At 36.5% G+C, this 17,177-nt stretch overlaps 1 protein-coding gene across 6 annotated transcripts in view; it reads right to left on the reverse strand.

Moving 5' to 3' along the window:
• Positions 1-6,725: 6,725 nt before the first annotated feature.
• The window catches only part of UNC5D (unc-5 netrin receptor D), a 514,611-nt gene continuing 504,159 nt past the window's right edge, over positions 6,726-17,177 (reverse strand). For all 6 annotated transcript variants that reach the window (XM_036457169.2, XM_036457168.2, XM_036457167.2 and 3 more), the window contains one exon: positions 6,726-12,870. In XM_036457169.2, the coding sequence (XP_036313062.2) occupies positions 12,666-12,870 (205 nt within the window). In that variant the 3' untranslated portion in view covers positions 6,726-12,665. The remainder of the gene's footprint in view (positions 12,871-17,177) is intronic.

The raw sequence follows: 17,177 nt of genomic DNA on the forward strand, positions 1-17,177 counted from the left end.
GTACTCTTTGACTTGCTTTCTAGTACATTGCAGCTCCTTAGCAGGGGAGAAATTAAACTAGAAAACTGGAAGGCACATGATTTTTATTGATAGCCGTGCAAGTGAGTTTTTTCCAGATATAATTGCGTTCTATTTCTACAAAAGATAATCATAAATATTACATTTTTATTGCACTCTAGGCTATCACTTATTGTTTATTCTAAAGTTTGTCAATATCCTATAGGGCATCGGTTATCCTATCTAATAAAGACAGAATATGCAAATTGACCAACACTCCATAACAAAAATGGTGGCATCCACAGCCAATGAGGAGGGAATATCAAAATTGACGTGACAAAGATGGCGGCGGCTGGGCCAGGGAATACTGTATCATTGCCATGGCCGCTTTGGGCCTCGAAGCAGCATGTGTGTGCAATGTGGAACAGCCGGGGCAGAACAGGACGCCTGCTATGAGGGGATTGTGGGGTGGGGTGAAGGGAGCTACAGGAGAGCAGCAGGAGGGCGGAGCGAAGGCGGAAGGCAGTGGCCAGAGCAAAGCCCGGGTCCTGGGTGCTGGAGCAAAGGCGGTGCCAGCCAGGGGAAGGCAGGCCTATTCTTGCACGAATCTTTGTGCATTGGCCTCTAGTTACCCGCTAAGATATTTAGCCTAAGAGACAGGGCGTGTAGAGCCCAAAAACTGGATAAGAAATCTTATTATTTCATTATTTACCACCACTAGCCCAAAACCCTTTGTCTTGTCAGTTTTTCACATATTTATTATTTGTTTGAAAGGTATAACAGCTTCCAGTCTGTCACTTCTTTGGGTCTTTATTCTCTTGTGAAGGCTTCCTTGTAAACATAAATATGCAATAACATTTGTATGCTTTTATCTGGCTAATCTGTTTTATGTCAGTTTAATTCTTAGTTTAGCTGGAGACTCAAAAAAGGTAGAGGGAATTTTTTCCTCCACCAAAAATTTTAACTCTGATTTTTGTTTTTGTTCCTTCCTTTTACTAAAACCTGGCTCTTCTTTAAAGAAACTTCTTCCTCTCCTAAACTTGCTATTCCACCAGAGGTGGCTGGTAGTCCTCTTTCCTTTTCATGGTCACTTCCAGACTCTCTTTTCCCTAAAATTTTCTACTTTAATGCTCATATTTTGAGATGATACTGGCCACTGGGTCTCCTAGTTGCAATAGTCCACAGATACCAAAGTCAATTTCTATTATTCATATTCTGACTCTGTTGATCTATGCAACATATTCCTGTTTTGTTATATATATATATATATATATATATATATATATATATATATATGTATATATATATATATATTAGCCCTGTGCAGGAATCTGTGCACCAGTAGCTCTTTGCAGGGCCTAGCTGCTCCTTGCTCACTGCACAGAGGCTCTCTGCGCCCTGGCCTGGCCAGACTCCCATCCACAGCTGAGCAAGGAACGCTTTCCTTATTGCTGTGCTGATGAAGCAAGCATTCCACTAGGCCGCTCATGCAGCCTGCTCTCAGGCACCCCCTTCTCTCCCACCGCCCCAGGACTGGGAGATTTCAGCAGGGCTGAGAAGACTGGGTGCCACCATCTTTTGGTTATGGGCGCCACCATTTTTGTGATAGAGTGATGGTTAATTTGCATATTACCCTTTTATTAGATAGGATTTTTATTGATTTCTGAGAAGAAGGGAGACAGATAGAAACATCAATGATGCATGCTCCTACTGGGGACCAAACCCGCAACCTGGGCATCTGCCCCTGACCTGAACTGAACCCGGGACCTCTCAGTCCACAGGCCAATGCTTTTATCCACTGAGCCAAACTGGCCAGGGCCATGCTCCTGTTTTAATTCTGGAGATTTTCGTATACGTATGATCCCTCTATTTCCCTGCCCTCTCAGTTTATTAAATTTTGACTCTCCAATGATTTCACCTTTCACCCTACCTTAGCAACACGTTACAGACCAGTGGTTCTCAACTGTGGTTGCTCTCAGAGGGTATTTGGGACTCTCTGGAGAAGTTTGTGATTGTCATAGTTGGTAGGTGCTATTGGCATTTAGTGGGTACAGGCTAGAGATGTTGCCAAGCATCCTCCATAACACATGACAGCCCCTCACAAAGAAGAATTATTGAGCCCAAATATTAATAGTGCCAATATTCAGAAACCCCCAAATAAACCAAGTTTACAACAAATACTCCTCTCCACAATCGCTATTTCAAGAATCTCACTTTCTCATTTCCTTTAAAAATCTCTCCTTTATAGTAAAGCTCATCAAACAAACTGATTATACTTGCTTTCTTCATTTTCTCTACATTTTTTTTTCTTGAATCTACTTTAAATAGATTCTCTCCATACACCATCTAGTAAAAAAAGGATACATAACCAGAATCATATCCCTGAAACCTCATTCCTCTTTCCCATATCTAACTTACTTTATATTTTACTTATTTAACCTTTACTCTTTGTCTCCTCTCAGAAGAATGAAATATCTGTGATAGTGGATATTTAACTTTTTTTTTTAAATCATTGTTCTATTTCTATTGCCTAGTATAGTATTTTCCCCATGGTAGAGAGTCATTAAATATTTCTTAATAAATTCAATACCTGGGTAAACTAGTAAGCCAATACAATGCAAAATCAAATAATAAGTTGGCGTTTTGTTGTTTGATTTTTGTTAATAATATAAAGAACAACAAAAATAAAGGATAGTTTGGGCCCATAAAAGCCAGGAGAGAAGCATTAACTCTCCTTTTAGTGACAACAAAATGGTAGCTGACTTTAGCACTTTATATAATTTTTCATTTATGATGTCAAGAGCTCACTGATATTGATGATCTTTCTCAAAGTACTTCAATTTCTAGAGATACAATTCTAGGAAAAAAATACCATTTCTGTTTTTCTTAGTATCCTAACCAAATTATTGAACCTATGGATCAGAGGAAGGGAAGGAACAAGTATAGGTTACTTACAATTTTTATATGCATGTCTTAACAAATAATTTGGACTAAAAGTATGAATTGATAGTCACTGTGTAGTTTTCTTTATATTAAAATCCCTGCATAGGACTTTTACAATAGTAAGTATTTTTTCACACATAGTATTTCTTTTGATCACTGCATAGCCCCATGTAGGAAGTGTGGCAGGATATTCATGATATTGATTTAACAGACGTGGAAACTGAGGCTCAAAAAGTAAAATTGTCCAAGACTCCACTGATCTGCATGAGAGCTAAGATTAGAACCTTACCCAGTTAGTGACTTCTTCACCTACTCTGGGCTCTTGCATGGCATCTTACCCCCCGGCACTCACACCTTTGAAAGGAGGGATACGTTGACCTTTTCTCTGACCCTAGAGAGAGCAAAGTGATTGGCTCCAAGTCATTTCATTATTTGTAAAGATGCCTCCAGCTTTTAAAAGTAGTCTTTATAAGGTTGAGAGATATTTACAACTCATTTTCATCAGTTTTAAGGGTGCATTCGAAACTAGTTATACAGGAACATGGTTCAGTCAAGCATTCACAGGCAAGCATTAAAATGTTGTAAAGGTTGCCACAGACTTGCTCTATGTGTAGAGATAAGAAATGCTACAAAGAGCAAAGAAATGGGTTGATGAGAAAAAATAAATTGAAGAAAATTTGCACTAAGTTAATTTAGGATGGAGGACCCAATTTATCTCTTACACATCTTTAGAGAAGTGAATCCCCAAATGTGAATTGCAAGATGTTATCCAATGCTCATTAAGTAGGAGTTAGTTGGTGATAAATATCTGAGGAAATATTGCAAACAATAGCCTTGGCTGAGTGATTAAAAATGCACATTAGCATAACTTCTCTTTTCTCAGATTCGCTATTTACAAAATGTGAGTAATAATGGCACTGACTTCAGTTGGTTGCTAGGGAACTGAGTAAATCCATGTAAAGTGCCTAGCACATTGAAAGTCCAGTCCCCTGCTCCCCTTATCCACAGTCTTGCTTACTATCTGTGATTTACCTTTCCTCAGTTTGTTACCATTGTCAACCTCGGTCCAAAAATATTAAATGGAAAATTCTAAAAGGCAATTCATAAGTTTTAAATCGCATGCCATTCTGAATAGAATAAAATCATCTCTTTGTTAAGGGCCTCCATGCTGTCTGTATACACTACCTGCCCATTAGTCAGCGCCCTTCTTAGTTATCAGATCAACTGTCTTGGAAACACAGTGCTTGTGTTCAAGCAAGTTTCATTTTCCTTAAAAATGCCACCTTTTCATGACTTTTACTATAACATAATATTATAATTGTTCTAATGTATTATTAGTTATTGTTAACCTCTTACTGTTCCTCATTTATAAACTATCATAGCTGTGTGTATAGGAAAAAATGTAGTATGTATAGGGTTTGGTATGATCCCCAGTTTCAGGCATCCACTGGGGGTTTTTGAACATATCCCATGAAATAAGGGCAGACTACTCTATTCAAAGTGTCAACTATTATGTACAAATCTTTCTCTCAAAGAAATAAAGAAATCTTAGCATGACGTCTTACGTGTTTATAGTGACACTTTCATTGATAACAAACCTACTACACTGCACGTTGTATGAAAGAATGGACCATACAATTAATTATGTGCAGCTCATAATACTGGGTAATGATGATAAATGACTATGGTACTGTTTATTTATTTACTATACTATACTTTTGATTGTGATTTTAGAATGGACTATGAAAATCAGTTTGCTGTAGAACAGTATGTATGCTACACCTGCAGCAACCTCATAGATCATTCACTATGCTTCTCGATTGCATCTTCTCTCCCCTCCCCCCCCGTACTTGATTTAGTTTCATGTTGTTTTGTACAGTAACATCCTTTACAGGCTTGTAGCCTAGGAGCAGTAGGCTACATCATAGACCTTAGGTGTGTAGTAGGCTAATACCTTTCAGGTTTGTGTAAGTGCACTCTGCGATGTTCAGACACAAAATTGCCAAAGGACACATTTCTCAGAGCTATCTTCATCAGTAAGCAGAACAGTACTGTATACTGTTTCTTGAACATTTATCTTGTGTTCAGTGAGCTTGATACGATCATCTCCTTGTAAAGATAAAGAGTTTCTTGGCTAAAGTCATGTATTCAGTGAAGGGCAGACTCAGAATTACTAACTATCCTAGCATGTGTTGGTCCAGTACATTTTATTAACTACTATGCACACTGCTTCTCTAAAATAAGACAGAAGCTAGAGGCAGTTGGTTGCTTATTAAGAACCATGCTAAGGGCTTCACTTTTTTGTTATTCATTTAATCTTCAAATTTAGTAAATGATCAAAATTTCTTTTATCCCTATATTTCAGATGAAATAGAAAAATGCCTAATATCAAATGCTAAGTGGTAGTCAGGCTTTGGATCCAAGACTCTGATACCATGTAGTAAATGCTAAATAAATATATGTATTTTTTAATGAATAAGTACCCTATCAGAATGTTTGATCAAATTCTAATAGACATTGGCTACATAGAACAAACATAAATTAGTTCAAAGTACTCTAATTCACTCAAAATTAGTTCCTAACAAGATCAAAATAATTTTTAAATATTTTAAAAAGTATTTTAACAGTTTATTACAGGTTCAAGTTGATCTGTGAAGTTTTTATCTGGATGAACTAGTTGTGGCTGGATCTTTATGTCAGTTACAGCATTTTTCTAGTTAAAATCTACTTTGACAAACTCAAATTGAATTTGTGCTATCAAATTATTCTGAATTTTCAACTTGGTTCTGCCTAATCATAGTGATTTACCTAGTTTAGTTAGTTAGAAACAATTCTCATTTTACAAGTAACTTTTAAAATATGCTTAATCAGCTTTAAAGTGCTACATAACTTAAAGTGGTCAGAAATAACAGTTGGAACCCTCACAGCCACTATGTGGATAGTTATACCCATTTTTACTAGTTCCACATGATGATCCAAAAAAATTACATAATCAAAAAAGTATAGGAAATGTTGCCTATAGTCCCCTCTTTGGAGAACCATAAAAAATATCAGATTCATAGAAATAAAGAATTTCAGAAATCTAGTTTAGAGTATGGTGTTTCATTTTCCATAGCTTTCCAAGCTTAATTTGAAAACTAAAAGAAAAACACAAAACAATCCTGTTATCTTTCTGTGGAAATGACATTGTAAGAAAAGATCTGGAAAATACTGGTTTATGGCAATTTTTAATCTTTTAATTTATACCCACTAATTTAACTAGATCAGAAATCATCTTTGAGTAGATCATACTGTTTAAATTGGCTCTGACCAGCGCTCCATAGCTATTGAGTTCTTGGGTGCGTCCAGCATTTAAAAACCATTTCTAACAGATTGAATCAGTGAAAATGTATCTGAAATGTACTTATTTTCTTAGTGAGAACATGGAGAGGCAGAACATTTTCTCTGCAGCCTGTAGAAATAACTCACACATTTTGAGGAATAAGGTGAATGGTTATCTCGGTAATGGTCTGGCTAGGATTATCTCAGAGTCCACAAAACTAGATTCTAAGAAAGTTGTGTACGTATGTGTTGTGGTGAGGTGGCCATGTGAAATGATAATTTCATCTTTGCTTCCATAGCCTCAGAGGCTCTCCTTCTTGAGGCCAGAAGGAGAAATTAGGTCCAATGTATTAACAGGTACATTGATGTGGAGGGCATTCCAGCCCTTGTCCAGAAGTGGCAGGAGGTACATAGAAAGGTTTCTCATTGGGATTTCAGAGTTCTACTCATGGAGTATCCTAAAATGTCAATAAAAGACTCTTTATTCATAAATAACTGATAAGCAGGAATTTACGTCTGTACATTTATCTTGAAAAGTCTGTAACCATCCAGTTGTTTTTTGTTGTTTTTTTGCAAACTCTACATAAAACATCCAAACCGTCCATTTTGTTCAATACAATATAACACAGCTATTTGGCATTACCAAATATATATGTATATATATTTATAGATATGTACATGTGCTGAAAAAGAAGCCAGTGCAGCCTTTTCTAAGAAGTCCATCCAAGTATTTACTGTACAACATTCAGAATTTACATTGATAATACAAGGCACAAAAAGTGTGGTATGAAGCCAAGGCCATGCTTTATTCAAACTCTCTCCTCTGGCTTGCTTCACTCCTTCAGCCTCATGTTAAATTAAGTATTCAGTTTTGTTGTTTTTTTTGTTGTTGTTGTTGGCATTGAACATGTCAAATAAAAGGTGAGAGTGGTATGGGGTTGAGGTATGAATCACTTGAAAGACATTCCCCCACCTCCCCCCCCCGCCCCACCCATACACCTTCCCCAAATAAACAGAACAAAATAAAATGTTTTGAAATTCTCCCATACATAAATTGAGATAAATAATTAGTCATATATATATATATTTTTTAGTTTTGGTCAAAAGAATATGCCAATTTTTCTTTAATTGCTTATATTTGGGATGTTTCTAGGTCAACACTTATTGGATTGCATGTAACAATTAGAATCAGTTATGAAGAATGGGACTTTTTAAGTCAGTCTTTATTCTAATTTAGAAGATTGTTTTCCTGACCAGAAAGTTTCCACAGACTGAATTTTACTCACTTTCTTGTAGAGAAATTTTGAATGGGAATGACTGACATAATCTAGGATGGGCCTCGGAGAGAGTTTCAGATTGAGATGAGGCTTAGATTAAGCCCCTGGGGAGGGGTGAGCTCCCTTTAGCATCATCAAACCTCCCTAATGGAGGGATATTAGAATTACTAGGTCTAATTTTTACTGTAATGTCTTTATTTCAGTATTGGGGTACAAATGCATGACATTGTGCTTACAAACTCCCTCAAAGATCATCTTTCCTTATCATGATTCAATAGAATCACAGGTAAAACTCTACTTACTATATCAAATAGTAAGAGAATTGTATCATTTGTCTAATTTTGGAATTTGTATGTATTGATGTTTGAAATAGTGAAATACGTTTTGGGCTTAGTCAAATTTGAGGCAAAAGGACATTTTCATTAGAATCATGCCTTTTGTAATAGTATTTAACATACATTTCCATTCATGCAAAGAATTACATTATCAAATTTAGTAACATTTAATAATTCAGGGCTATAACTTTTTGGGGGGAAAAAGAAAAAAAGATATACTCCAGACAAATTCAATATTAGGGCTGGGAGATTTTTAAACTTAGGCCTAAATATGAAGCTTACTGCCTATTTTAATCTTTGGGTTCAGATGAAGGGCTCTAAGACATTAAGTTTAATGTTATTTTCTTAGGCCCACTTCATGAGGACATTCCAAATCCATGATCTTCACAGCAAAAGGAAAAAGCAAAGTAGCTGCTTCAAAAACCACAATTATTCTACTTGAGTTAAATTTCCTACTTCAGATCACAGTACTACACACTAGTGACTAATGGCCAGGTCTGATTTCCATCCCCTTTTGCGTTTTGAAAACTACAGTATACAAATTGATATTTTGGTTTTTGTGGACAACCCTGGAGTGGGGATGTGAGGAGTCTATGATAGACACTGGCTCTCCTAGGACTGCTTTTGCAAAAACACCACATGCTGTCAATACAGCCAAACAGCTTTATAACAGCAGCTTTTGAAAGAGTTTGGAAAGTAAAAACACAGAATATGCAACACGTCTAAACTCAGCAACGTTTTCACTTTGTGACATTTGACAAAATACATTTTTTTGCGTGTAGTTCAGGAAAATTTTATGCAGACAAAACAGTGGAAACTGCGGAAACAGTGGTCATCCAGCTTTTGGCTAAAGCATCAATTTTCAAATACAGAGCAATGGCCACTAACACTCAAGTGCTACTAAAATTTTGTCACTATCTGTCCAACAACATTTTGCTCTCCCATTTGCTATGGATGTGGACTCTGGTCCAGTCGATGGGAGTTACTAAGGATTCAGAAGTTTGCAATGTTTCATGAGGAACATGAATGAAAACTGCCACACAATGGGCCAGAGAAGCACATTTCTCAGCTCCTTCATGGTTCCTGGGACCTTCACAGATCTGGAACAAAGACTTCTGAGAGAACATCACCTTCAACACATCTGTGAACTATATTATTAAACACTTTACAGAGGGACTAAGAAATTCGAGAGAAAAATGGCAAAAAAGACAAAAGCACATCAAAAGATTTTATGACATTTTTGAAATTCACAGGTGGATTTGCCAGAAGTTTGGCAAGTGGAGAATACTATCCAAAACTAATTATGCCATTATAACATTCTAACTTTGTTTATCAAATCTTGATGTTGAGAATTTCTGGATTTATTGCAACTAATTTTTTGAAGGAAATTCGTTGCAATATATCCAAAACTTTTAATCCAAAAAGAACCCCATTTTAATCACCTAACTTAATATCCCCTCTCAAAGTCATCTAAAAAGCAATACAAAACAAAACAGAAAAACAGAGGGACATGGCAAAGGATAACACACTTGAAGATGAAAAAATAATAAAAAAGAGAGAAATCGTCCCCTCTTTAAAGAGAACTGTGTCAATTCCTATTCATGTGTTACAAAAAGGCCAGTAAAATTTTTGTGAGAATGCATCTGAGTTTTACGAGACTTTCTGCATCAGTAAATAAAGTTTGCATTTAAATCCATAGTGAGCTTCCTTTTTTTTTTTTTTTTTTTTTTTTGTCTTAAAGGGTTTTAGTGTAAACTACAAAGACTGCACAAGCAATGTTGTAAAAATCGTAAATTAACTTGATAGTGCTGCAGTCTGGTGAAGCTGTGAAGTGTTCCATTTTGGTGGCATGATTTTAAGTCAAGTTTAAAACATGATTATTAGACGTAAATACATTTGAGGACCAAAAGACTTGGCATTAAGTAGGCTATTTTGTAAAAAATTTTAGCCTCCCAAGTATTAAAGGGCACTTTTAATTTCTTGATTGATTTCACATTAGGATAGTAACACTTCTAAAGTAAGGGCTTGGAATGACAAGTAAATCTCTTTCAAGAGGGGGAATTTGTTTGGGTCACAGTGAGTACCCACTGTCTGTCAGTTCAGTCCACCTGTTCTGTAATTCTATGCTCCCCTGCCACACCCACCCACACACTTTAGTTTGTAAATCTCACAAGCCTGGGTTCTTTTTGGAATTCTGTTGTAAAATAGGATTCAAAAAATCTTGGCATGAAATGGGCACAGAATTTTATGCATTTCTATAGAAGTCATATGTGGGATCCTAGCAGAATTAAGAGAAATGTAAGGAGGGAACAAAATGGGCTGTAATATGGATTTGAATCTTGGGCTGAAATCAGAGGTGAATCATTGTAAACTGCTTCAAATGTTACTCAATATGATATGATGGTGAAATGCATTTATAAAACCTAAATAAAAAGAAAAAAAGTGCATGGAGGAAATCCCAAACATTTAGGGATTGATAACAACCTCTAAAAATAAACTAGATAGATCCTAGGGAAAGCATTAAAGTTTTTTATCTGTTTTTTTTTCTTTAAGTATAAGAAATTTATCAAAAATCTAAAAAGGATCTGTGTGGATTCACAGAATAGATAAAACAATTATAAAGCCAATTAGAAGGGAAGAGGAAAAAAGGGTAGGATGGTTAAAAACAAAAATCCTCCAAGAGGGATATTAACATAATATTTATAATGTGTCTTCTACTAATTATTTAACAGTTAATGCGGGTTCTTTCTGCATATCACCCATGCCAATTAATCTCAAGTTTACTTTGGGTGATTGACCATATATTTCCACTTCTTTCTCTCAGAAATTATATCAGGGATGTCAAATGATTTATACGTTCATGCTTTCTCTCTGTTGTTCCCTAGAAGGAATAAACAAGTTGAGCATACTAGCAAAATGATGTCTTGTGATCTCGATATGGTATGTTGAAAATATGCTTGATCATTCTAAGAGAATTTGTTTGTTCTATGTAATATGCCTTTGGTTCCTGAGAAAAGCAAGATGCTTTTGAATTTCACGTAGCAGAGGCTTCTAGCAGATATAGGGAACCATACCCTATATACCACACATTAGTTAAAGAAATGGCCAATACCTTCAAGGGTTCTCCAGCCCCTTACTCATAGTATCATAAATTCACCTTATCTTTAGGTCTTTTTCCCTTACGTGGAGATTCACCACATTTTTTTTAATTTTTTATAAAACATGGGATCTACAAAAACATTGTTAAAAAAAATTGCTCATATCACCAATGCCAGGTACTCCCCACCTCCCCCATTTCCTGACTTTTTATTTTATTTCTATGTAGTCAACCTCTAGGTAACTGATCAGCCTTGTGGTTAATCTAGGACCTTGGTTGTGGACAGCTAATTAACACATCCACCAGAAGATGAGCAGGAGCAGAGTGTTTCAGCTTTAGTCTACCCTGACATCTTGTCAAAAACCATTAAATAGGATCAAAGATGGAGTAAAGCGTGACAATGGGGGTCATGAATTATCTGTGGATTTCAATTTTCCACGGTATCATAAAGCAGCATGTTAATGGTCTTATAGAGAAAGCATACTCGGTGAGATCAAGTTATCAGAGCTTGAAGGCTCCCTGAACAATGCATGTGGTTTCTAGGACATTGTGGTAGAGGTCTATTTATTCAGATGTCATTTAGAGCAAAGGCTGTCTGCTAATTTCCCAGGAGGCAAAAGGAGGGGGAATATAGCCCTATGGAGAGATGTGGCGATAACACAGTCCCAAAAGGCTAGAAAAATGTCAAGAACTAGATTGGAAAGAACAGTAAAACCCCCTTATCCCTGTAGAATAATGATGTTAGGGAAGTGGATAAAGACCTGCATCCTAGAATTACAGCTTGAGGACTGCTGCATCTGCAGTTCATGTTTCCTTGAGTCTAATTTAACCTCTCTTGTCTCCAAATCCATGTCATAATCTTTGTACTACTAACATTCTGCAATTTGAATGGCTTAGCTGGGAATAGAGATAGTCCTCTTTGTTGAGTTAGGAGAAGGAAATTTCTGCATTGAAAAGTCTATGCTGCTTGAAACCCCTCCTCCACTATAATGGGTAAGGAAGGAAAATCTGGGTAGATTTGAAGAAAGTGAAGGTGGGGTATACATCTAGAACTCTTTTGTGGTCTGTCTTACCTCTAGATCTTGTTTCCATTTAGTGGCTAGGATAGGTAAGTGGCTAGGATAGGTGGGTGCTGGTGTGATGTACTCAGGTTCTAAACTCTAAATGCCCTCCTTGATGTTGTTCAAGTCATAGAAATGGGTTGGTAACCCTGTTTCAGTTCTGAAAGCCAGTTTTACTATGATTGCCAACATCACAGATGCCAGGTAGTAGAAATACCTTAATAATCTAGTACCAGAATCAGCTGGTCCTTTGGGGGCACATCATTAAAAACCTGTTTCAAAACATGCACTTATTCTCTGCCTTTATTGTAGCTCATCTTTTGCCAATTACTTCAGTCTAGTTATGCCCTTACTTTTATCCTTTACCATCTTAAATCTGAGAAGTTCATCAAGTGTTAACCTAAGTATGGATTCGGCGGACAGTAGAGCCCTCTTTTGTTTAAGAGAGCTTATACTTTTGCCTACTAATATATTTTACCTATATTAAATTCAGTTTCTTCAACCAGAGATTCTCACTGGTTATAAATGAAGGCTGATTTCCCCAAATACCACTGGCAGAAAGCTGCCTCCTTCTTCCATTTTAAAGCATGTGTCCTGAAGCTGACCGTCACTCTGTCTCTTGAAAGGAAGTGGACTAGAGTCCATTTTGCCTGCTGTAGTTGAAGTCGGCTTCATCAAGCTGGGATTCCGTAATGTTTGAGAGTTTCGTGTGTGTCCTCCCAATCTCTTCAAGGGCACAGGCCAGGGAGTCAAGGTCACCATCATGCTGATGCCGAGCTTCCCACAGGTTCAAAATGACAGCAGATGGGCTACTTTGTGTAGCAAAATAAGATAAATTCCTAGACAGAGTTAAATAAAAAGAATTACAGAACAAAAATGAACATAGAAATAAAGGAACCAATAGAAACCACTATAAGAAAGTTATAAAAGAATTGTAATGGATATTATTATAATAGAAGTACAAAGCTCTTGAGGCAGGTGATGAGGAATTCTAGTTTGTATCCCAGCACTGAACTGAAATTATACTTTGGGATATTACCAATGGCCTTCTTATCCTCCAATTCTTTACTTAGTCGTCATCTTCCTTGAGTTCTGGATGTGTGTATTTCTCCCTGATTAACCCCCTTAAAAGTCTCAATTTAATTAGCTTATGTGATGCTGTAACTCATTTCTATATTTTCAAAATAAGCTGGTTCCTCTTTATCTCTCCCTTGGTTAACATATGGGCATCTGAATTTTTAATCTTTGATTTCTTCTTTCCCTCCTCAGTAGGCTCATGTACTAAGTGGATTAGTTACCACTCTACGTGGATAGTGTCTAGAGCAGCACCTCCAGTCTTACAGATTATGTGAGGCAGTTACAAATATCTAAATGGCCTTGAAATTACTCCAATTAGATCTCTCCTCATTATCCTCATCAAAAAAATATATATATTTAATTTCCATGCCTCCTATCTCAGTAATTACAACTATTGTTCTTTTTCACACTAAGGCATTTATTTTTGACTCTTCCATTTATGTTGTTTGTTTCTTTTTAACATACTCATCAGCTTCAACCTTCTCCATTTATAGTACTTACATTTAACTTGTGCTCTATCATGTATAGCTTGAATCACAACAAAAACTTGATATCTCTCCAAACTCTAATATACCCTGCATTCTATTTCTTCCATTATTGTATCTCCTCTACTTATGTTCAGTGTATTCCTTAGTTTGTCTCAACCTAGCTCAGGCAACATGTGTGTATTTTTACTCAATACTCTTTTTGTCCTTTCAGCCTTTAATGCTGACTTAGGTAATACTTCGCTTCTTGCTTTCATTCAATGTATGATAGTTTGTTCACTAGAAATCTCCACTTTCTCTCTTTACTCCCGTTTATCAGATCCTACACTCCAATAACCTGTTTCAATTTTCATCTCCTCTTTGCTCAAAGTGATTTATTTCTTCTCTGTACTCTTTCTATGCTTGTGCTTAAATTGTCATGTGAATAAAGTGGTTAATATATTTCCTGTGTATGAGGTTGGCCTTTCCAGTGTGAATACAGACAACTTAAGGGGAAGGATCATAAGCAGTAATTTTCTGATTCTGCAATAGCACTTATCATAATACTGTGACAGACGTTTATTCAATATCCATCAACTGAGTGATTGGCACGAGCTTTTTCTTAGATGATGGGATCTTTGGTGAAAAACAAAATGGTAACCTTTTTTATTATAACACTGCTATGATAAAGACTAAGGCAACACAAAGTATTAAAGGTCACAGTTTTTCATGGGTACTTTTTACAAAAGGGATAGAAATGTCACCTCTGGTAAAATTCTGATGAGTTGAAAAAGAATTTCTAGAGTCAACCAAGAATTGCCTATATTGAGGTTGGCACTACTTTTTATCACCACATTCAGTATATAATCACAAAATAAGTAGACTCATACAGTGAAGAACACTTGGAAGAAAAGACAAGCTTTTTAAGGGCACATTACCATTCACAAGCAATACATGGTACTTTTGAGTGAATAAAGTGCTATTTTATTCAAAGGTCTTAAGGGACTGTTTGATTGCCAAATAGTATAAATATCAGGGTACTCTATATACTTATTACTACTTCTGAATCTTTAATTAGGAAAGGGAGAAGGCCAGCTTAAAATGTTCTCTAGTGTCTTTTTCTACTTATCTCCTCCTCCAACCCCCCCCCTCCCCCCCGCCCCATCCCAAGGGCCCTAGAATCAACTATTATTTATTTTTACATTAAAATAAGAGATGGCAAAACAACCTTAACCTCACTTGGGTAGTTGAAGGATTCTAGTTTCTTTTATTAAAAAAACAAAACAAAACAAAAAAACACATTCTTTTGAATACTGTCACTTCTTCCTAGTCATGTGGACTGTTTGTGGGAAAAGTTATATCACCAGGTCTAGACATAAATTGACACACCCCAACCAATATTTAGGCAGGGTGTACAAACTAGAATAGCTGAGAAAGTGGTAAACTGAGAGAGTAGGTCTGAGTAGGCTCTGCATGGGCTGTGTAACCATCTTTTTCCTGTGTAACATATGAGAGTGAAGACCACAGAACATACACTTATTCCTGGCATGGGTAAACAGTTCTTTATCCTCTCCATTGTCATTTTAAAAACAAAAACAACAATTCTAGCAAACACATCAATAGAAGCACAGATTACTTGTCCTCTTGCGGGTTTATATTCTATATTTGCTATTTACCAATAATAGACTATAGTCCTAAGGGAGTGACTTTTGGAATTCCTATGATTCCAGTAACCCCAGGTATACTTTATTTTACTGCAAGGGTTCAGAAATATTTCTGTAAAGGGATAGATAAATATTTCTGACTGAAGAGGTCTCGTGTCTCTACAGTAACATCAAAGCAACCACAGACAATACATAAATGAATGAGCATGGCTGTGTTCTTGTAAGATTTTAGAGTACTCAAATGTGACTGTTATATAGTTTTCCTATGCCACACTATTACTTTTCTTTAATTCTCCCCTGCAAACCTCCTCCCCCCCCACCCCGCCCCCATCATTTAAAAACATGTAAAACATATTCTATAGACAGCAGATGGTGGACCCTTGCCCCCCACGTTGTACTAAAAACCCAACCTGGGTCTCCAGAGGTAGTTACTGTCCGAGGAGGATTAGACTAAACTTTTTTGGTGCTGCATTTGGAAAGAAGCACCTAGAGTAAGGTGACCAGAAGTCCTGATTTTTAACAGTTTGTCCCGCATCCCGCTGCTTTTTAAAAAAGTCCCAATTTTTGGAAAGAATGCACGACAAGCTAGGGGACGGCGGGAGAACAGGAAGGAATATACGGCTTTCGGTGGCCATGTGGCTATTTAGCCAGGATATGAGTTTTATATTGTTTTTATTAATTTTATAATGTTAAACTTTAATAATAACAAATAATTGTTGAGAACTGATTATTGAGAACTGCTTATCAAAGTTCCCATTGTTGATCAGTTGTTAAAATTCGACCACCATTGCTTGGACTTAATGAACAATGGCATTTTTTGGGATTGGCAACGACGAAAACATTTTGTAACTGTCTCTCAGACGATACACATCATACTGCGTGCTAGTAAGCTAGTTAAACAAGTGATGTCATTACAAATCAGCTATTCAGATAATTTAGGTAGGTAATTTACTTCATAAATACATAAATTTTCTTGAATTTATCAGACAGTACTGGTATTATTTATATTTTATAGTGCGGCAAAAATCTAGAGCCACCTTGAAAGTACACTTACAACTCAACATAATTATTTATTTATTTATTATATTGGTAAATTGTACTTATGTTGAAATTTAAAAAAATATATTACAATACTATTTTTGCGTTCTATGAAAATTTTTGTTGCTCCATATAGACCAAATTTTTAATCAAGAACACCCCCCTCCCCCGGTCAATGATGTCCCGCTTTACCAATGTTAAAATCTGGTCACTGTAACCTAGAGGGCCAACATTGCAGAACCCCAGAGCCACATGTTCTGCCTCAAGTACTCTGTCCCCTTTATCCTCAGTAACTGCGCCAGATCTTAGACATTCCAAGACTAGCGAGGAAGACCTGGGCATAAGAACACAGTAAGAAACTATAGAAGAGGCACACAGACCATGTGTGGGAGGTTGTAATGAATATTTGTCCCAACACAACATTTAAAAAAAAAATCATAAATCTGTGGGGGTGAGAGGGAAGGTGTTATACATACACCTGCCTAGCTGGAGAGGGACTGGAGTGGAGAATGACTCCCATCAGCCACTTGATTCTGAAAAGTCCTGCAAATGTCCTGATATGTAAAAAAGGCACCCAGGGCTAAAGGAAGCTACGTGATCCAAAGGGACAGAAATATAACTCTCATTTGGCATAGGTCTCTGAACATATTGAAGCAATAAAATGTGTTCCCCAAAGCACGTTCAGATTTATTCTCTGAATTTATATAAGGTTGCTTGCTCAGCATAACATACACAAATCTCACATTCTACTTAATTTTTAGTTGATACATATAGGAGCATATCAACCTTATTAAAAATGATTTAATTAGCTTTGCGATAAACAGACATCCTATTAAACTACATTTACCTATCTATGCCAGTATAATTAATATATAGAAAACCCTAAAATCCCAATGCAATAGG

This window comes from Pipistrellus kuhlii, unplaced genomic scaffold, assembly GCF_014108245.1.
Source record: "Pipistrellus kuhlii isolate mPipKuh1 unplaced genomic scaffold, mPipKuh1.p scaffold_m20_p_3, whole genome shotgun sequence".
NCBI lineage: Eukaryota > Metazoa > Chordata > Mammalia > Chiroptera > Vespertilionidae > Pipistrellus > Pipistrellus kuhlii.